Consider the following 22,991-nt stretch of genomic DNA (forward strand, 5'->3'; position numbering starts at 1 on the left):
TCAGCTCCAGCAGCTTCCAAATGAAACCTTTAATACTTCTCACATCGTTTCCACATTTAGTTTGTGCCCACTAATCTGAAACCAGTGCGTACAGTGACTACTAACAATAGGAGCAGAGAACGTTGTGTGTGACCCACAGGAATGAGAAGGAGCACATGGAGTCTGGAGCTAACACGCTTCCTCGTTAGTGGTTGACCCATAATGTGCCATAATAATTATCAACTGGAAGCTTCATTATGAGTAATCAGTCACAGCGGCGACTTTAAATGAATAAATCTCCACCGTGTGTAACGCTGACGTTCACTGAGTCACATTTCAGGGTTTGGATGCGTCCTTGGTTTCAGTGAAACGGATCTGGGTTCATTTAGGCTAAACGTGTGGAGAACCTCACTGGTGGAGCATCCTTCGTACTCGTGGCCTGATTGACATCGCGCTCTATCCTTTTCTTGGAGCTACAGAGAAACAATGTGAGCAAGTTGCATCAGCTGAGTTCAGTGTGTAGACGTTAAACCTGCATCACTTTGAATTCATAAACATTTCTTGGCAACACATTTTGGCAGTTGTTACAGTGAATTACATTCATGCTAGTCAAAAAAGATGCTTTCAGTACAACGTGGTGCCCCAAAGTGTTCAATACCAATCCAATGATAATAGGACGGCAACGAATAAACAGGCCACAAAACATGTGTCCCAACAACAATGACAACACTGTCTAAATATAATATCAATAAATTGATACTTTGTTCAGTTTATTGTGTAATTGATGTGGTATTATCTTACTTATCAACTCACTGAATTCATTCTGAACACTCTGGGATCAAAGCAGTAGTGTCACCTTGTGCTGCTCTCTGAGGGTAAAGTTGCACTCAGGTTCATCCATCGAGCACCAAACACCAGAATAAACACCAACAGTCCTATTACGTCACCAGGGCAACAGAAATGACCGTAAGGCACTTAAAACTATTACAAAGATAATCGCGCTGACTCATTCAGAAGGAGATCACGATGCTGCTCTACAGGCACAACTGAAACCGTTGCATAGTTCAACGTATCATAGTTCAAAACAGGGCTCTCAACGTGCAGCGGGTCGGCGGACGTGTGTAATGTGCTACAGCTATTGAAAATGAACTGAAATACACAAGAACCATAAAGAATGTAGAATGTCACAATATGCATTGAAATAGTTACTTTACACTTGGATAAAAAAAGGTGAACAAAGCATGTTTCAGTGTTTTTTGACAGAGTCATGCATTTCATACAACATCTCAAAGCAGTCTCCTTATACTCCTTGGCAATAAAAATGTCCACATATTGAAAAAAAAAAACATCCTGAATGTGAACTATGACCGCAGTGTAAAAAACAGAGGGAAGCACTGGGAGTATCCCAATTTACAGCACGTCTGAGAATTTCAAACCATGAAAGCTTAGTCTATTCAACCAATAATTTAAAAAAAAGTCTTCCAATAGCCTATTTTTGCAGATGTCAGAACTTTAGTCTTATTAATTTGAGATAAGATGCTTATAAAAATCTTTTTTTCTATTCTTTGCCTAACAAAGCATTTAGTCAGTCTGTGCTGGCAGGAATGTGCTGCTACAGTATCTGGTACCTGCTGCTGGATCAGCGTGAGGTGAAGCAGGTGAAGCCTGAACCTCGGCCGCTGTGCTGCATCTTTCTCATCATGGCACCGAGTTTAACTCTCGTAAATATCTTGAAGGAGACACTTTAGCTTCTTTAAAAGCCTTGTTATATATTAATTTCCAGGGGAATGTGTACATAAAGCAGATACATAAATAAAATCAAAGCTACAAGTACAAGCTACGAGTTGTGAGGAATTCCACCTTGAAAACCGACAACGACCCAAATACCAGCACAACGTGCACAGCAGCACAACACTGATGCTTCCACATCTCAATAAGGCTTCGGCACATTCAAGTCGAATCTAAGACACGCAAAGTGAAAAGCACTACAGTAATAAATATATTGTTTCTTCTAATATTGCTAGTGATTTCAAAAGCAGTGTTCACCACAAAATATCTACAATTCTGACCTTGATTCATAGCTTCCCTAGATTCTTTGGAATCAATAGAAATAAACAAACTCTAGCCTCTATTTGAAGATAAATGCAAGTCTTTTAAATATAAAAACTCCTATTTTAAACTCATTGTCATCAAAGTATTGATTAAAGCAAACACTTTCACAAAATCAGTCCTTGAAATCAAGGTTAAAGGCAAAGATATAAAAAAAACTAATAATAAACATTGTAGGAAAAGCTTCAATACATGTAAACATGAATGGGGAGGGAAAAAAAACACAACAACCAACAAAGAGGAGGAAGCCTCTCCAGCAACGACTGGATGGAAGAGGCTGGCGGTGCAGGCGAGGCGGCGGCCAGCAGAGGGCGCTAACAGCCCTGCTCGTTCTCATCCATGCTCACGCTGCTCTTGCGGCTGCTGTCCTTGGAGGCGTCCGGGGAGACGGACGAGAGCAACGGGTCCCCTCCCCTCACCGGCGACAAGGTGTCCTCCATGAGGATGTCGTTGAGCTTGGAGGCCGGCTTGCTGTGAACGCCGTAGTGGCCCTCGGGGAAGTTAGCGTGGCCCTCGCCCAGCTCCAGCGAGCCGGGGGGCTCGGGCGTGCGGGCGGGGTGGTGTTGGTGGTGGGGGTGCAGCGCGTACAGGTCCTGGTGGCAGTCCTCTAAGGCGGGCTCCTGCTTGATGGACCGGCTCGCCAGCTCGGCCGAGCAGAGCGCCGAGGAGGCCACGGCGAGGCCGTGAGCCCGGGCCTGCATCTCCAGCTCCTGAAGCACGCAGGCAGACCCACCGTCACACACTCACGCTGGCGAACGACAAGTGCGCGACGCGCGGAGAAGCTTTACCTGTATCCGCAGCATCAGATGTCGGTTTGCGTGCTCGAGCTTCTTCTGGCGATTCTCCAGCTCCTTCGCCCTCTGCTGCTCCCGCTGCAGCTTCCTGATGTAGTCCACCGACGCTTTCAGGATGGTGCCTTTGTTCCAGCGCATGTCCCTGAAAGTCAAATTATCAGATGGAGAAGTGCTGTCAACACCCGCTGTGGAGTGTAGAAACACAGCGTCTGCTTTGAGGCTAATCAGTCTAAAATCAGTTTAAATCAGATTAATCAGAGACATGAAGTGATTTCTTCTCTATTAGTCCATGTTGCATTACTGCATATATTGTTATTGTTAAACATCTGAAGGGCTGTGCAGAGGCTGATTGACAGCATAGACAGTGGTAGTTTGACTATACAAATGCATGGTTTCAATAAATCAAATAATCATCACTGTAAATGATGCTGATAAACTTACGGGTCGTTGGATTTTGGTATTAAAGTTCCCAATTCCTTAATTCGATCGTTGATGTTAAACCGCCGTCTTCTCTCAACTGCAGAGCAAAACCGACCACGCACAAATTATAAATTAACTTCAGGTGCGAAACACAACCAGACGCTGTACAGTATATGTGTATTTTTATCCTGTGCATGAGAACCTTTTACAACTTACTCAAATTATGGTTGTCCTTTTTCTGCCGCTCCTTCGCCAAAGCTCTGACTTCTGCTTCTGGGAAGAATATTTTAATGAGTCAATAAAATCAACAGCGAAGCGCGAATGTAGAAGAAGCGTGTCGCTGGTTATGGGTCCATTTTCCAGCTACGCCAGCGCACGTACCCACAGGGAAACCTTCAGGCCTCTGATAGTTGTCAAACTTGCCACAGGATCCAGACTTGTCCAGCATATGCATGATGGCCGGGGACTGCGAAACTACGGGACAAACCAGGTTGTTTTCAATATATTTCGGGACCAAACTGCACCGGTGGCTGCACGGAGGCCTGGAGACACTGCTGCTCACCGGAGTATTCCCTTTTGATGTTGGGCAGGTTGGCGGGGCAGGAGTTGCTGATGGGCAGGCCCTGCTGGGACATACCCTGACCGCCGTACATGTCCATAAGGTTAGCGGGCACCGGGATCTGAGGGGACACGGAAACACGTCACACCTTTGTCCTGTTTAAAGACCAACGAGCAGATGAACGCAACAACGGGACAAGGATCCGTACCGTGCTGGCCATCTGAAGCCCTGGGTCCATCAGGCCGAGGATGTCATCACTGTAACTGGACTCCAGACTGATAATGTCGTCGATGACATCATCCATCTGAGGTAACACAACACGCAGAGCAGGATGAAGGGGGCGAATGTCCACATCAGCCGTGAACAGCTGCGAGGAACGAACGCTCACCTCTTTCTCGCAGTTGGAGTTGAGGGTCAGTAGGGCCATAGGGCTGTTGGGGGCGCTGTTGCCCGGCCCTGGCGGCATGCCCCCGTGGTCAGAGGACTGGTTGGGGCAGGGCAAGCTCAACGCCTGGGAGCCAAGCTTGCCCAGGTAGCGCTTCACCTGCTGCTGTTGCGAGCGCTGGATGTGGTACTTGGTCGGGTTCTCCAGGTGAGTCTGGACCTGACGGGGGGGGGGGGGGGGGGGGGGAGAGCAAAAGGGGAGGCGTGAGTCGGGAAAGAGGATAGCTGGCCTCATTTTGGATTAGAAATGCTGGGCTCAGATAGAAATCACATTAATATCTCATGGACAGGAGGAAGTCATTTAAAAACTACACTTTGAGCTAAAATTAAATCAGTCGGGTTCTATTTAATGTTCTGAAAAGTTTAGACTAAATATACCTCAGTGTGTTCTGTCATCGCACAAAATGACACAAAAATATTCAAATTAAAGCCGACACAGACTTCAGTTTACACCCCCCACACACGCACATACACACATTTGATTTCTCTGCATCATTAATCCACACAGAATTAAGTAAGGCAGAAAAGCTGCAGGCTGATAAACAAACCTGAGAGCTGCTACGTTTAAAACCTGTCATTTATTGCCTGAACGATGTCGCCGTCTACAGACAGTTCTTCCCTACAGCAAAGTAGACGACGCCTCAGCGGCGGTAAATGACCCTCGAGAGTTAGAATTCGTACCTCGTGGGGATAATATCCAAGCATCTCAAGCATCGCGGAAAAGAAAAGGATCCGTCGCGTTCAGAAAACAAAGGAAAAGTAAATGTGTGCTGGACCTGCGTCGGAGCTCAGCAGCGCAGCCTGCACCAGAGCTACGGCTGCTAGTGTGAGCACAGACACATCCCGCTCATCCTTTAAAGGCAAGAGCCACAATTAGCTATGCATGTCAACAAATCCCAGCGAGCGACAATGAGCCTTTTCACATTAGTGTTGTTTCATGTATAATCTTAAATTACTCTGTTATGGTGTATCACTTGATGTCAGGACGCGGCGCTAACAGTCGGGGGCTTTGTCCTGCGCGGTCACCTCTTTTACTGGAGCGGGCCTCAGGCTCCCATCCACTGGTTTTGACTCTGCCACTGCTTGATGCACGTTGGTTATACGGCATGAGGTCCGCAGCGCCTCCTTTTTCCTAGATTACACGTGTAATCAGCTCCAACAGAACCGGTGTTGTTTCAATGTTGTCTCTGCATGCCCATTGGGGGGGGGGGGGGGGGGGGGGGGGTCCTGCCTCAGACTCTTATTCAACCTCTGCTGCTGATATTTAAAATCACATTACTGAACAGCATCAGTATTGACCAGATCAGGTGTAAGTGGGAACTATTTGAAGTCATGACAGGTCCGTGCACTCCTCAATCAGACAAAAGCCTCCTTGTGCCACAGTGGGAAGCTCATGTGAGGTACATTAACACGCAGCATGTCCTGCAGGTTGGACTCCACTCGCTGGGCTGTAAATCGTCATTACCTCCCTGTCAAGCCGTAAAGCTGACATCACGGAGGGGACGTGTTCAGAGCTCACTGACTCATTAACGCATTAAGTGTGAACATGCTGCGCTAGATTTGGTCACGCTTGATTTATATCCGTGAATATCCGTGAAACATTGTTACACCTGATAATGTTTCTTCTGTTATCAGAGCTTTATCACACATGCGCTATGAATTAGCACCAGCACAGTGGATGATTAAAATACTCGGTCCAGATGTGACAGATGTGACCCTGGAGATGCTCTGTGTCTGTTTTCAGTCTAAGTGAAAATCCTGCAGAATGTTTAGAGTCATTCTGTATTTGCACTGAGGCTTTTTGAAGCATGGAACTGAATGTGAGTAGAGACTTTAGATTATTACACTACTGTCCAAAAGACATATTCTTCAGTGATCAGTGCTGAAACACTCAAACTGGCCTATTTTCTTTCACAGTCAGCTGGTTCCAGTTATATGGAAATTCCCCTCAGTTTTTGGGGAAAGTAAAAAAAAAGATGGCTCCTGTCTTCATTTGGTTCCTGCCTCTCCTGCAAACCACCGAATGCACCGTTTATGTCCGTACAATATTCATATTATAACAGCTGCTTTGGAAGAAAAGCAGGAGGGTGGGTTCACAGCAGCAGAAGCAGTTTTAGTCCTGAGCTACATTAGAAAGCTTTCGGTCCCAGCTCCTACAGGTTTTTCCTTCCCTTTGAAGTGTTACACGTCATGTCCTGCCTCATGGTGACACAAATGCTGCGCTGGTGTTGGCAACACACTCCTTCTGTGTTTGACCACATAACTTTGTGATCAAGGCAAACTACTGTAGTAGATCTGCCTCTTCTGATGATGCAGTAATATATATTTCCTATTAACAGCACATGTTGCTGGATAATAAGTGAAAACATTTAGCTGCATTCAGTGTTTGTATCGTACTCTACTTTGACTCCACTATGTTGCTGTTACATACTGTGCTTTTTAATCTACTACATTTACATAAAATTAGAAATAAAATATGATAACCTGTTGAGGCATTTTCAGGTGACTATGACTCTAAAAGACCTAAAAAAAATATATAATAAATAAAAAATATTTCATATCACACAAGGAAGGTGACATGTGACTTAAACGTTTTAGCTGCCATATATAGTCTATTAAAAACAGCCAATTCATTTATACATTCATTCCATAAAAAACACAACCTTGCCTCTTTTTATATGACGTTCCTAATATAGGCAAACGTTTCAGCAGTACTGTCTAAATAATATTAATTCATAAATCATATGACTTCATCTTATAATCTGTTCCATTCAACTGCAGCATCCAATGCGTCAATGCAAAGCCTCTGCTCCATTTATCTGCATCATCAACTGGACGGCCACAGAATCCACATACAGGATACAGGATTAATCTTCATTACTAATTATTACGTTAACTGGAAATTACATGAAATCAATTCTGATATTGAAGCAAACTGATTATCTATGATCTCCATTGCTCAAATGTGCACGCATAACTTGAGGATGTGCCTGTTCTGGGTTCACCAGAGGGTCCGGTCCTGAAGCTGGAACATCATGGTCCTGTCAGTGCTGTTGCTTCTGCTGACATGAACCGATGTGAGCTTAAAAACGTTGCTGTTTTACGCAGCGAACAGGGCGACTATTGATGAAGCCTCAACAGAGTCAGGGCTTCTGTCTTCACGCTAATAAAGTGTGTCAGGGACAGCATGGTCATGTTCATGTACCAGCGCTGGTGTCAGATCTTTCCCATGAATTACGACGCATCTCATTCAGTCTGTCAGTTTGCAAACAGAGCTGTGAAACGGATTACGGCGCGTCCTCAGGGCCGGCGGCCACGCCGTGAACTTTACTCTGCCCGGCTTCACTTAATCTTTTCTTTCCGAAATGCACATGTGGAAATGTGACATGCAGCGTCGGCTCACGGCGTTGGCAGCCGCGGCAAACAGGACGCCCCGTTGTTTATCGGCTCGGTTTTTATCCATCAACAGCCCGGAGGCCAACAGCAACACTGCCTAACCCCGAACGGGTCAGAACGCGGCACAAAGCGCCGGGCTGTACTGGGGGAGGATGAGGGTGAAGGCAGAATGACAAACACTCATCTGTATTTCTTTTTTTTTTTTTTTGCTTGCATGCTTGGGGCATTCCATGATTGTCCTACCAGGATACATTAACAAGAACGCCCCTATTTGTTACGCAGCGGAGAAGAAAAGGCCACTTTGTCTCACAGTTAAGCTGCTAACATGCTGTGGAAACAGGCAGACAACAACCGTGATGCTAATGTGAACCGCTCCAGTACATCACAGCGACCTGAGGTCTGCGCCACCTCTGACGTGTTGTTGTGCCACTGGGCAAATTACAACCCAACACAGACCTTGTGATCTTAAATCTTAAGTGTTTCGCTAAGTTTAGCGTAAACGCTTTGTGTGTGGTTGTCCCACTTTACTTACTTTATTACTTTGACTAAAACAGTCACGTATGTATATGTGTATATATATATTTTTAAACCGAACTTGACCAAACTAATTACACATCAAGTGTGAAACGGCAAATCAGAAGTAAAATGGAATATCTTTGCAGCACCTCTGCTCCAGCTGCACTACAATGATTGTGTAATCAAAGAAATGTAAATGTTTCGCAAGATTGAAAAGTACTTTGTTCTTTTCATGGCACCATAAATCCTTCGAAAGAATCTAGGAATCATTTGAACTCTTTTTCGATAGTTATCCTACAGTACATAAATATCAAAGCAGTGTTTTTTCCCTTAAATATGCTGTGGAATGAAAGCAGTGGGGGCTAATTACAGGCATTCTTCACTGAATTAGTGTTTGGTGTGTGGTAAGGCTGTGCTCGCCTTTGTCTTGATCCCTAAACTGATCCCATACTTATTCCCCAAAAGGTCAGAGGTCACTTGGTTAATTAAGGGTCCAATCAGTCTTTAGATAAACTCATCTGAGCTTAATGTTTGCACTTTTTGAGGTCCAGCAGCTCTGCCTGGTACCCCTGAGCTCTGTGTAGACTCTGCTAATCTACCCACAGACAGGGGAGCAGGTTAACCCAGCTCAACAGCGCCAAGCTGGAACGGCCTTTTCATTCGCGGGCTTCATTCAATGAAGAATGTCTGTAAGCTCTCGCCAAAGCGCTGAAATGACCCCAACTCCGTGTATTGTACATGGGCTCCAGGGTTCGGGGGTGGGGGGCGCCCTAAAGCTCCCGTAGAGCGGCAGCTTAGGGGGGAGCGAGCGATGTTTATGCTGCGTGCGGGGGCCGATGCTGGCGCCGTAGCCGCTGGCCCATGCCACACACGTCCAGGGCCATGAAAGTGTAGCTGAGCAAGGAACCATGAAATCTGGGAAATCTGTGAATGTGTTGTGGACGGATTTAGATCAACACAGATTACTCAACCGCTCACAGTATATCGCTACTATTTATACCAATTCTGGTGAGAAGTTGCACAATTGAAACAGATTAAACCACTGTTTTCCAACAGAGGGATCGAAACTACTGCTTTAGAACCGACAACAGCACCTACATCATCTTTACTACAATAACGTCTGAAACAGGAAACAGAAAAAAATGAATATTAAATCCTGAGAACCTCTTCAATGTGCTCTAAATATGTAAATAATAATAAACTTAAATAGGAGGACAGACAGAATCTGTGACTATATGTCTTACCTCAAATAGGAATCAGACAAAATGCTCATTAGCGGAGACAAACGTTCTATTCACACAGCGTGAGGACGTATGATCTAAAAATATAACATAATCTGCAAACACACGAATCTAAAGTGAGCGTCTCACTGTGGTTCGTCACAACACCTTGTTTGATCTTTGTACAGTAACGTGAGGTTGTGACACGCTCCGACCGCTACGCCACGTAACCCGAATGAAAACGTCCCTGGTGATATTTCACAAAAATATCACCAAGTCGGAAAAAAAACACATGCAGAGGACAAAGGAGAGAACTCACCAAAGTGTCTGGTTAAAATGTGCCGGCGCACGGTCTCTGCTCGCAAAGAAAAATCCTAACAGGCTCCAGTCCCGGTGGACTGCCAGGGAATCAGAGCTATGAAAAGATGTGACTGTAGCTGAGCAAATAGGATTAAAGATGGCTAAATCCAAATGGTTGGAAGCACAGCATGCATTAAAGAGGAATTCTCTCAGGAAAGATAATCCCCATATACGCGTTTTAACACACTTCACTCACTCCTGTGCTGTTTTACACACACTCATAGTAAAACCACGATTGCCTGACTCTTCACACATGACTCAGTAACATCTATTAATACAGCTGCGCCAACTGCACCGGTGACACATTCATCTTCTTATTTCAAAGGTGGAAACTTTAAACATCGCCTGCGACGATTCTACATCCGCATCTTTGCGAACCACGAGCCCGTTTCTTACCTTCAGCACCTCCATCGGCACCTGTGCAGCCGGTGGTAAAGTGAGCGGGACGCTGACATTGATGGCGGGGGTCTGGGCCACGCTGGCTTGTGGGTACTGAGAGGCCTGTTGTCTCTGCTGCTCCCGTCGCTCCTGCTCCTGGAGCTGCTCCCGCATCAGCTGTTGGCGCAACAGGATGCGCGATGTCACGGCCGAGGAGCCCAGCGGGGGCTTGGAGGAGCCGTGCGGGCCCGACGGGCTGCTGCCGAGCCGGATGGACGAGCAAGAGGGTCGGGGAGGAGAGAGAGAGGAGAGGAGAGGATGAGGCGAGGTGAGGCGAGGAGAACGGGGCGATAACAGGGAGAGGGCAGAGAGGGGGCAGACAAGGAAAGAGAGGTCAGGCGAGAGAGACGGGAGGGGAGAGACATGAAGGTTAACACGATAAAGACGACGGAGGGGCAGAGATCAAAGAGGAGAAGAAGAACAACAACAATCAGTCCCGTAACTGATCAGCTGACAGGAAATTCAACAGCAAATATTCAGATCGCTTGTTTCTGAAGCACTTTGGGGTTCGGAAAAACTCCAACAGATTTAGGATAAATGTTGGTTCATATGTAAAACGGAGCAAAGGCAGCTTGTTGCACACAGAAAGAGGAACCTTTGCTTCAGTTTTCCCACTCCCTTAAAATTAGACGGCCTCTCCCCAGACAGAGGCTGCAGTCCTAAAATAGAGAGGCTCTGCTGAAGCAGAAGTTGTCGGGATGAAGCCTTCATGGAGTGAGTGATCCTTTTGATAAAACGTCTGGCCAATCCAGCTGTGCAGTAATCGCACTAATTAGCCAGCGGAGTCAAACACAGCTCCGCTCTACAGCATATTCCCTCGACATACCATAATACTCCCCCAGGCACTGCATCGACCCTCACTGTCTGATACCACACCTCGCGGAGCAGCACAGGAGCACAACGTGAGGCACCAGCACTCCGTTTCCTGCCATATCGTCAGAACCGCTGCATTAATGGTCCCATTCATGTTGAAAGGCAAAGCTGATGCAGAACAGCTGATTGTTGATCCTGGATAAATTAATTACTGTAACTTCTAGATTTGATGACTGAATTAGAGGCAGAACAAAGACGGCAGCTTGTTCTCTGAAAGCACTTCAGCGTTTGGAGTCTCTCAATCCAACAGCTAGTTTTTTGTTCCTTTGTACTTCACTCAATACATAGAATCAGGTTTAGTGTTCATATGTGTAATGCCTTTGTCTGCGAGCCATTCTGTTTCCTTTCAACCAAAAAGTGACTGGATCTAAAGCTAAACCTGCTGTTTTTAGCTTTCATTTCCACGTTTTTTTAACAGTAGTTGCACTTCCTCTTTTGTTTTTCAAGTACATACGAGTATAAAGGTCTTTGAGTTTATTTGAAACAAATTTAATTAAAGTCGTTAAACATGAGCTGTTTATTCAGCAGCAAGGATGAGAATCATTACTTGACTTTATTTCATTCTTGTCTTGACAAATGAAGAAACTCTTCTGCATTTAACAGTATGTCCTCAGGCACTGTATGTTGGGGAAGTGGAGACTTCAGGACCTTCAGTTGCTTTGTTTTCCATTTAATTCTTATTACGTTCATCTACAGATTTGGAAAATTAATCTAAATTGTATAAACAAATAAAATATGATGTGACACAAAGGACAAGGTCATTAATTTTAGATGAATTCCATCAGCTTCACCAACTGCAACATTAAAGTGATGCTCACACATGAAGACATCTGTGTGATGCTGATACGTTTACTTAAAGCTACTTAATGGCGGAAACATTTTACAAGTGGCTCCATGCCTTTGTAAAGTAATCAGGCTCCCAAATATACTGGAATAATGGGGTGAGATCCCGATCTTTAACCAAAATTTGCTCTGCTCGCATTCAAATCATTCAAATCACAAGCCAAGGCGTGAAACATCGCCGCTTCCAAAACGCCTTCCACCAGGAAGTACGCCACGTGGCGCTGAGAATGGCATTTCCCACGCCCTGACCCTCACCCGTGGAGGAAGTGGCGCTTTTTGATGCCTTTGGCGTCGCGGTACTCAAATTTCTAGCGCTCGCGCTCAGATCGTCTTCCTTGCACTCGTTTCTGCTCTCGCGCTCTCTCGCTTCCAACGACGTGAGATGATCCTGTCAAAGTTCACCAGCCAATAGGAGGCCAGGGCTGCTGACCAATGGAATTATTGCTTACTTTTCCCATGAAGCAATGTGACTTTAGAACAAGTCTTTCTGGGTCAAGGGATGATGCTATGATGTGTTAATTCCATTTTTTATTCATTATTTATTTTTAACTTGGTGCAGAGAAAACAAATAAAGCTAGTTTTCCTGACATTTTGACTCATGATGCCGTCGATGTCCAACAGAGGAATGGAGCTACATCACAGTGTATTTGAACAACGAATGAACATCAAAAAACCTTAAATCAGTAAAATGTGCTCTTAAATTAAAAAACTATGCTCTTGAATAACACGATCTCAACCAATAAGAACCTGGCAACAAATGTATAGAAATGTTCCTGTAAACAGGAATGCACACAGAGAAACCGATCCTGTGCTCGGTTGAGATAAATTAAAAGAATAACATGCACTGTCATTTCCAACTGTAGATGCTTGTGACGCTGCAGATTTTCACCTCTGTCACAGCTTTACGTCTGCTGCTAATGGCTGCCTCACTCTCACATTTGGAGTTTTTAATAGTTTCTCTAAATCTCTGATGTCACAGACCTGTTTTTACTGCAAACACTTTCTCTGTTTAGTGCATATACAATAATACACAACAATACAGGTGTACTAGCAGCAGATGGGTCCAATGAGAGTTATAGACTTTCATCATTTCCTCCAATACATCATTTGATAGATGGTGTGTGTGTGTGTGTGTGTGTGTGTGTGTGTGTGTGTGTGTGTGTGTGTGTGTGTGTGTGTGTGTGTGTGTAAGTGACCAGCCTCCTCTACACCAGGCAGAGCTAAACTTTTCTCTGTTTCTCCTTCTTGACCGTTCTGCGGCACATGAAAGGGTCTTTTGTGCTTTTAAATTTTTCACTTGTGTGTGTGTGTGTGTGTGTGTGTGTGTGTGTGTGTGTGTGTGTGTGTGTGTGTGTGTGTGTGTGTGTGTGTGTGTGTGTGTGTGTGCGCACCTCCCCTCATGTTTGTGTGTATCTCACAAAAAATACACAATGGTTGTACAGTCTTGGCGAGTCCCACCCACCCAACTCATGATTCCTGTGATTCTGCTCACTGCGCTGCTCCATCGAACTCCGTTAGTCAGAGCTGAAAGCCTTTGATGACGGTTTTAATGGGTGACAGAGTGACAGGAAGTGAACCTGCGTCTGACAGGACGAGGTGAGAACTGCTGCACAGCAGAGCAGCACACGTCTGGGACTCAAAACACACTTCAAACAATCTGCAACACAAACACTGACTGCTTCCCCAGCTCAAATTACAAACACACAACATCCTCCACAAAGTGACATCAGAAGCTCTGACTGTATATACAGTTGGTTGCATGTGTCCTCCATATGAACAAACATATATACACACACATATACGCCCCAAACTCATGTGTTCATGCAGAAGCCAAGGTGCCATACTCACACACAGTCAAATGAGCAGGGTCTGCACACTGGCATTCCTACGGCCTCCATATTTGTTTGTGTTTTCCTGAAGGCGCACCACCCGCCCTTGGAGAGCAGTGAAAGTCACGCCGGCGGCGCGGCTGAAAGTGTGTCAGAGGTGGGAGGCTCCGGGGCCCGGCCTGGAACCTCCAATCGCTACAGAGTCGCAGGCGGAGGACCAGCCCAACATGGAGGAGGAGACGCTGTCCTTTAAAACCACACATAGGCTGTTTCCCATCCGTCGCCGCTGTTGAGTGAACATGGAATGGCTGAGCTGTATCTGAGAGTGCATTTATTTTCTGAACAGAAAGCCAAGAAACTGTAGAATAAAAGTCGCCCTGAAAACTAGCGGCTAATGACGGTGGCCTGTCTTTTCATTTCTCAGGCCCCACTGACGCCCTGTGTGACCTCTCAGTACAGTATGTAACAATACCCAGATCCACAATCTCCCCTGCTGGTCATGCCAACGGCAGCAGCAGTGACCTGTGGAGTCTGGACATCTCACATCTGCCAGATGTGAACCAAAACGAGGCAATGGTACAGTAGGTAAACAACCAACCATTCCTGTACATACACAGGTATGATTTGTTCAACATGGAGCTTCTGCAAACTGCTGCTTCTAGAGCCAATGCAATTAATCTGGCAACTGATTAGTGGAGCATCAGAAACACAGTCAGTTGGACGATTACCTGTGAAGATATATTGTGTGTAATATGTGAGGCTACTGTATAGTGTATATTACTGTAAGTCATATACATATAAAACATCAATTTAATTTCTTGTATTACTTGTAGGGAAAGAATCACTTCAACCCGAAGACAATCTTTCAAAGTCTTGTATTAGGCCATGAAGTAAAGTAAACATTTAAAGATGAATTTGAATAATCTGCTTGTATGTAAAATAAAATAGCATAATTGGTCTAAATTGTGCTGTTAGCTGTTAGAGCTTCCTAGTCGCCAGAGCACAACAACAGGCTGGTAAGCTGGTAAAGCGTCCATAGAGATAAGAGGCTCTTGGAGTGTTTTTTCCAGGAAGCAGAAGTAGTTGGCATAACTTGAACTTGCAGGTCTTATTTCTGTAATTAGGTTCTGTGCCCTTAATAATTAGTAAGTCCCTTCCCTGTTTTCCAGCTGGACGCCTTGTACTTCTGCTATTGCTCCTGCTCATACAACATGTAAAGCAGTGTTACAGTTTCACTCCTGAGGCTGTTCGATATTGACATTTTCAGAAAAAAGAAATGTATGGAAACCATGGTAGTGACTCACTGCTGGAAAATAGGATGAATGTGTTTTTTTTATTGACTCAATAGTGACTCTTTTTCTTTCTTTTGAAGAAATAGCTTCTGGAGCTGTTGCTGATTACTCATATATGTTATTTACAATATATTTAAGATGAAATTTCTTAGATTTTTTATTTATACAAAGTGAAGGAACATGTTGTGAGGACTTCTTTTCTTCAAAATGTGTCAAGCACTATTGACTAAATAAATTATTCTGTAACAAAACAATCAGTTCATTTAAATAAACTGATATTTATTCATTCCCAACACTGTATCAAGCTGCATGAGTGTTTGCAGTTCCTACAGGTCACCAACAGAGGGTGATAAAGATCACAGATTACTATTTATGAAATTCCAGAAGCAACCAAAAAAAAAAAACGTTTAAGAGAAGTTTTTGACAAATAAATGTAGAGCTGCTGAAAGGCAGCACGAGTTTGAGGTCCAGGGGGGTGATGGTGACTTTAGAACAAGACGTTCAGACATCACCCTGCGCTGCAGCCCAACACCTGTCTGTGTCATTCACCTCAGATCCTGGATGAAACCCTCGGCCTCTCTGGCATCTCTGCCTGAGACTCCCCACGAGAACATGTTGGTCCTGACATCAACTTTCACAACCATCAACCTCTGACTCAGCTCAGTGTCACAGCCTCATTGCTCCGCCTTTGTGTTGATATGCCTGTGTGTGATTCTATCTCTGTTCTGTCACTGGATGAGACAAAATTACATTTATATCTTCATCTGTCTTACATACACTAAGCAGGGCAGAAAGCCTCCTCTATATTAAAATATCATGTATTTACATCTACTATGAATATTTATCCAATATGAACATTTATTAAAACTAAAGCACCAAAATTGGGTTGGAGTGTAAAGTTCATAAATCCACATTATTTATTATCACTTATTACAGTTTTTATAAAAATCTCAGTTAATAATATACAATATTTGTTTTTTTAAGCAGCAATAAATTAAGTTGGTATCAAAATCTTTCACAACCTGAAATGCCAGTGGAAATATTTTCTTCTAAAGGATTTTTTGAGAGGCTCAAGCCAATGACGCCAATTGGTTCTTCATGACATTTATTTTTCCTGATTTTGTAATTTCATAGCAGAGCAATCTAGCTTTATACGCCAAAAATGTATATTGTATTTAAATTAAAGATAATATTGTAGAGTGAGAAATGGTTACACCATATTAATGTATATTGGAACATGAAGTCATGAAAACCTCATGAATTTGCATAATCATAATTACTACTTTTACTTTCAGTCACAGTTTGACTGCTGTATAAATATTTGCAGATAATTCTCTCGCCAAGTGCGCCCTCAAAAAAACGATCCCCCCAACTCTCACTTTCAGATATAACACATCCACTGCTATATTTACACAGCTTATTTACACTGCATAGCAGACTAGTTTCACCGCCTGCCTCACATCTATATTAGGCACAAAACGTCTGGCGCGTCGTCTTTAGCTGCTTCTGTGCTCTGTCAAACTGATATGGAGACAGTAAGAAATCAAGGGGATCTGCGAACGCTGAGAAGACATTTGTCACACTTTCAGGTTTCAGATTTAGAATCAGTGACGAGACATCACACAAGCCAATAATCAATCTTTCTAATTATAGACATTTTGCGCAACAGCGTCGCTAAACGCAATCGTCGTGACTAATGTTGTGCTGGGTCCTCCTCATGTGATGAGAAGAGGAAGCGGGATACCTTCAATCAAAACAACTGCTCAGACAGCGTCTCATATCCCAACGGAAACATATTAAAAAGCGTCAAATCCAAAGCAACAGCCATCACTTATACTGGGACTTAAACACCATCATTGCTCTGCAAGCAACAACACAACGTTGCTCAGTTTCAGCCCGTGCATATGTAACAGTATAATGACATTTCACTAATGGAGAAATTGAAGAAATTAGTTTAAAAATGCAGATGTGGGTTGAAGGTCGGGACTGTCTGACTTGACATTTTCTCCCTCAACTTGTGTTTTGGCTGAATTAAGGGGAAAGGAAACAACCTACTTATCTGCAGCAAAATCTCGAAACCAGAGAGCGAAAATAACCAGTCTACCAAACAACTGTGAGCACAGTGGTGTACTGTCTTCTGTATGTCTCACCCTGACAATGAGCCCATGTATTACTACCTCGAAACAACAAAACACACACATGCAAATAATCACACCCTGTTCTGGTACAGATGTGTTGTCATCATCAGCATCACAGCAGCAGAGTAGGTTGGTTACTTTATCACTTAAATCATGACTGAAAAATCTTCCCTATACATTAGAGTCACCAGATAGTTGAATCTTATCAGAATAGAAAGGTTAGTCATTTTTAGGTTGCCATGGAAACAACCAGGCACATAAACAGACATATACATATGTATATGTATAAATATATGTGTGTGTGTGTGTGTGTGTGTGTGTGTGTGTGTGTGTGTGTGTGTGTGTGTGTGTGTGTGTGTGTATGTATTGTACAAACGTATTGTTGATTTTCCTTTAGCTAGGCTGTTTGCTACGCTAAGCTAGGACAAACTATGCTAAGCTAACTGTCTGCTGGCATACAGATGGCAGTGACATCTACTTCCTCCCTGAATTCCCAGCAGCGAGACATTGCACAAAAGCACATTTTCCAAAACAATGAACAAATCAACTCACATATGAGACAGCATCCTCACCAGCCAGTTGCTCCCAGGAAAGGGGTTAAAGGTCAAATCAGAACGCACAAACCTGAGTCGAGCTCAATGCTTCAAAATGCCAACGCTGAAAATAGCTTTCTAATAAGTCAGTAGTGGGGAGTGTTTGTGTTCATGTCCTGAGAGGCCATGAATCTTTATTTGTGTTTTTTTTCTTCCTTTTTTAGATTCTATAATTTATTAGCTAGCAATGATTTATATATTAAGCATGTTACGCAATTCAAAACCACTAAATAAAGCATCTGGGTGATTTTTATTATAAATGGATTCGATGACATGACCAGTGAAAGCAGTTGTTATTATTTTTTGAAGCTGTAATATTACTAATACAGTAATATCTGCATGTTTCCGTACAAACAGAACAAATTTTAATTAATTCTTAGGAAATCAATTTACAAACCAAGCCACTCGTCTGCTTTAGCAATGAATCATCCTTCTGTGCTCCGGGTGACGCCGAGCAGCATCTCATCAAACGCTGACCTGTCTGCTCGGCTGCGAGCTAATATTTGAAGTTGAAGTTGACAAGACAACACCCAAACGTTGCATAACTTCAGGATAACCGCGGGGAATGAACGGCAAGTGGATCCCCGAGTGGCGGGACCAGCTCCGGGATCATCACTGGAGGAGCCGGAGCCCCCAGAAAGTGTGCAGCCTAATTATCACCTAAACACCAAAGCCGCTCCAGCATGAGAAATAACTGTCCACGGCCGAACCACTGACCTGTTTTTCAAGGGTTGACTCTTCAATTCGTAATAAGTCTTGGGTTCCTCCTGAAACTCCTCTTCCACCTCGAAATCAGCGACGATCCCTGACTCGGACTGCATGCTTGCAGATGTCAACTTCTGGAAGCCGTTAAAGCCTTTTAAACAGCGGACGGACTGTTGTTGTGCCGCCGTACTCAGCTCACTACCCACCGCTGTCAGCGCGAGCCGCCTTTGTCCGGGACCCACGGCGCTGTAGTCCTCCGCCGCGGCGACCGCGGCGCCGCCGACGGGCAGCGGCCGAGCGACGGACTACAACTACCGACACGCGCCGCGGCGGGCAACGTCATCGCGCTTTTCATTGGCTGCAGCATCTGGGTTATTTACTCAGGGAAACTCGGCTGTCATAAAGTTTCATCCCCTGTATCAGTAATTAGGAATCTCTGTGTACAGTACTTTGACTGTTACACTTGTTGTAGGGTCAACTTTATCCTGAATAACTGCGAGTCTAATAAGCGAGTCTGTGACCTACTGCTGCTTAATGAATTCATGTTCCTCACATTATTGTTAAAATCCTCGTGTTAACGGTGCAAGCAACTTGTTTTTGTGTAATAAAAATAAAATGAGCGTTACTTTCAGAAAACTCAAAGCTCAAGACGACAATTATTGGCTTATAATATTATTATGGCCAATATTTTCTTTGTATCACAGCAGTAGAACACAGGGCATGTAGAGTGACCTTAAACGCAGCACAATGCTAAACCGTTAATGTTAAAATCCTATTTTACTAGTTTGGCAGGTCGCTTGAACTAAAATTATCCCGAGCCTGGCACTATTGATGATTTATTCCAATTCAGAAACCTCAGAAGTTCCATTATAATGTGAAGTCATGCATGTACTGTAGGCTACTGAACCTAAATCATGGCAGACCTGACTCTGCCGACCCTCATGTCTCAGCGCTGCTTCGTTCGTGTGCAGACAAATCGTGCCCGACTCCTCTTCATCTCTTCTCCAGCCTCTGTAGGACTCCTAAGCGCCATGTGGGGGCAGTATAGAGCTGGGGAAGCCAACGCTGTGGGCCCGCAGGGGGCACTTTTCTATCAAAACATGCAAATTCACCTTCAGCATTTGCATGAGCCTCGCCCCGTTGAACTGGTTTACGACTACATTTTACCAATGCAAATGCCAAGCAAATGCTTTTCTGCTGGAAAATCAAACAGATGACATCGTGATAATTTAAATCAAACAATCCTAGAATGGCAAACTGTATTTTTTATGTCACCAGTATTTGTGCAAGCATGAGACATGATGCAGGAGCAGCAGGGTTTTACACAGAGGATGGAGTGGGCTACATAACAAGATGGGCAACTCATTGTCTCGTTCTGTGATGTTGTGGAAGACCAAAAATCCCAGGGCCTCCAGCTGAGTGGGGCCCCACACTTACTGTAGCACACTCCACTATCAGCCCAAAAAACCCTGTCTGTTAAAATTAAACAAAAACACTATGAAAGATCTAAAAATGTGTTGTTTGTGCAAGTAACAGAGCAATTAAAAGTAGGGTTGAACACACAGCAAAGGTCACTGGGTCAAATCTGATGCATTTAAATATGGCCCAGTGATTTTCTACAGTACCATTATCTTGATTTATACCAAATTGTTAGTCAGAGCAAATACAAATGGCAGGAAATCAGCAGGGTTGTGCGCTGATAACTGACCAGTGTTTTTATGCAAACTATACCAAGTTAATACAGTATAAGCAATGCTCCCTTAAACATTTGCACAAAGGCCATAGCACATAAAATACTGGCAGTCCATGTTGAGCACACTGCTGCAGAGTCATGAAGGAGCTGACGCTGGGCATAATTACACAGGCTCATCCCTCATTGTTTGCACAGTGTAGTGTAGCTGTGAGGTAGCAGCCAGAGCAAACACTGCTGCTAATAACACGATCGTAAATTAAATATCGGTCCTACAGTATGATAAGGTATTCCTGTTAGTCACCTTTAGTCTTTCTGTGGGGGGGCATCCGTTTTACAGTATATATGCTAGGTCCTGAAACATGAGCTGAAGGCGCCAGGACACTGCAGTGAGGGCTCATGTTGACATGTTCGCTCACTTTACATTGCTGGATTAAACTCCTGCAGGGCCCAAGGGCCCGGAAGTTGTTTGACCCTGTTGACAGGCAGAATAAGTTTCGTAGTTTGCAGAACATTCCAATTGAACCAACCAGTTATTCACTAGTTGAATTAGGCTCGCATATGAATAGTAAACACTTTTTTGGTTTTGACAGCTGGTCAGACATTGAACTTGTCCACAGTTATATCCTCACTGTCAAAAAAAAACAAATGAACTAAAATCTGTGACATTTAATTTCTCCTTCTCATTCTTAACAGTCTTTCACTGCATCAACAAACACGACTATTAACTTGTAAATGTGATGCCAAAGCGGAAACTCTCCTAAGTTCTCTGCAGTCCAAGTTGTTATCAGATGGACTCGAGGCTGTGGGTGAAGAAAAAAATCAATTTTTCTACTTATTTCCAGTAGAAACAGACACAAGGTTCCTTATTCCAGCATCCTAGACTCTAGCATGATGACACGGGGATGAATCAGGGCTCACATCATTTGTTAAAATGCCCACAATGCAGAGGTATGATAGAAAGACAAGTAGCCTCCAGGCACCAAGTCTGCATCACTGAACAAGACAATGCTACGGCTCAGTCTGCAAGACTGTAGTACACGCACAGAGTCTGCTCCGTATTTGCCGAAGTCAAAACCCGACTGTTCAAATGCATTGCTCATTATTAAGATTGTTGTCTGATTAAGAATCAGAGACAGACTATTCATAATCACAAGAACGGCCAAGGGTTTCATTTGCAAACCGTCAGTCATTAATCTCCTGCTAATCCACATTCATTTTGCCCAGCAGTGACCCTGGGCTGCTTCACTGCCTGACTGTGTGTTGTCAGAGGAGGCGTGCGTGAGTGCTGCACAAAGTACAGTAGTCACAGTGAGGACTAATGAGCATGTGTGAGCCGGTATTTCCAAATCCAAATGTTTTACAGTTCTGATGGGCATCACTGGCCTTTGTCTGCGTTGCTGTTGCCCCGATTTCAAAATCGTGGCTCCACCATCTGGCTCCTGAAAAGTGAATACAGGGAAGTGGGGTTTGATGTTGATATGTTTGATTACATGTTCAATGTATTGTAGACATTTACAGTAGTTATTGAGGACAGAGATGGAGTCATACTGCATGTTGATACTGTAATTGCATTTCCTCTTTCACTTACTTAGTAAAATGTGACATTTAAATATAAAACTACACTAACTTTGTATTGTACAGTGTGTAATGTACAGTTCGACTGTAGAAGTAATGTGTGTGTAGAGTAGCCGAGCTCCCTGAATCTAGTAATGTACGGCCTTTAACGATGTCATTAAATTTCTAATGAGGGTAACGAGGGCAATGAGGGAATCCCACTTTTTGTTTACAAGGACGTCCTCCTGTAAGGAGGCGACTCGCTGGACAGATGGTTTTGGGGGATCATAATGAGATACTTATTCAAGTCTGAGGGGGGGGGTGAATGAATGGCCTGCAGCGTTCACTATGTAGACAGGGAGAACTCCCATTTGCAACTGTGCCATTTTGTTTATCCCTCACATTAATTGCAAATGATGTTAGTATTGAACAGGAAACACAATGAAATGTTACGGCTGTGCCCTTAAACTGCTGCGCCTGCTGGTTTCACACACACACTGCGTCGAATGAATCCTGCAGGACAACGCAGGCTGTTAACTTGAAGCACACCGGTGTTTACTGTACGCGTGCTTTCAGTGCTAATGCTGAGCCACACGCGAAGCGGGTGAAGCTGATTCATTGGAGCTCAGCTACAGTGTTTAAAGACGCGCGTCAATATCGCCGAGTGTTGACTTTGACCCGCGTCGTGAAGTACAGCAGAGCAACTGGTTGGACTGGTCGAGCTGTGGAGACGAGCTGGAATCGCTACCATTAAATGAGCAGAAACCAAACAAAAAGACAACCTGGTTGTCATTATCAGCCGGGATGAAATCAGCACATTTGATGTGTGAGCGTGAAGTTTCCTGTTCTTGCAGGTCAGGGCTGTAAATAGAAGCTCTACAGCAGGTCCTGTTTGTTGCCATAAGCCAGTGTTTGTGTTTATGTTATTAAACAAGCACAAAACTATGAACATAAAACACTCACTTTGCTGAATAAGACTTGAACATGAGCTGATGTAGACTCCAGAATAGCTGTTGCCATGGTACCAGTAGTTTTGGGAATCTAAATACACAATTTGAACTGATGCATTTTGATACACCGGCGTTAATAAAGTCACTGTATTAGACACAATCTTCACAGCTGCGGCTGAACGCAGAGGAGAACGAGGGGCTCCAGGACGTCGCACATCTTAACGGTGAAGGAGGCCGGCCGGCACCGGCAGCTGCTGGGTGGGAGAGAGAGAGGGGGGGAGTAGAG

At 44.1% G+C, this 22,991-nt stretch overlaps 1 protein-coding gene across 16 annotated transcripts; it reads right to left on the minus strand.

Moving 5' to 3' along the window:
- Positions 1-10: 10 nt before the first annotated feature.
- On the minus strand, positions 11-18,800 carry LOC114858947 (microphthalmia-associated transcription factor-like). 16 transcript variants are annotated; one of them, XM_029156706.3, is made up of 10 exons: positions 18,521-18,786; positions 10,194-10,431; positions 4,250-4,465; positions 4,070-4,165; positions 3,865-3,982; positions 3,684-3,776; positions 3,519-3,572; positions 3,324-3,399; positions 2,877-3,024; positions 11-2,798 (listed from the first exon to the last, which is right to left on the minus strand). In XM_029156706.3, the coding sequence occupies exons 1-10, from the start codon at positions 18,622-18,624 to the stop codon at positions 2,403-2,405; spliced, it is 1,539 nt and encodes a 512-aa protein (XP_029012539.1). In that variant the 5' UTR covers positions 18,625-18,786; the 3' UTR covers positions 11-2,402. The 16 variants fall into 16 exon arrangements, with proteins under 16 accessions (XP_029012539.1, XP_029012536.1, XP_029012537.1 ...); XM_029156703.3 differs by having other exon boundaries at positions 3,519-3,575; positions 18,521-18,785; XM_029156704.3 differs by having other exon boundaries at positions 10,194-10,434; positions 18,521-18,785.
- Positions 18,801-22,991: the final 4,191 nt, after the last annotated feature.

Source organism: Betta splendens, chromosome 7 (assembly GCF_900634795.4).
Source record: "Betta splendens chromosome 7, fBetSpl5.4, whole genome shotgun sequence".
Classification (NCBI taxonomy): Eukaryota; Metazoa; Chordata; class Actinopteri; order Anabantiformes; family Osphronemidae; genus Betta; species Betta splendens.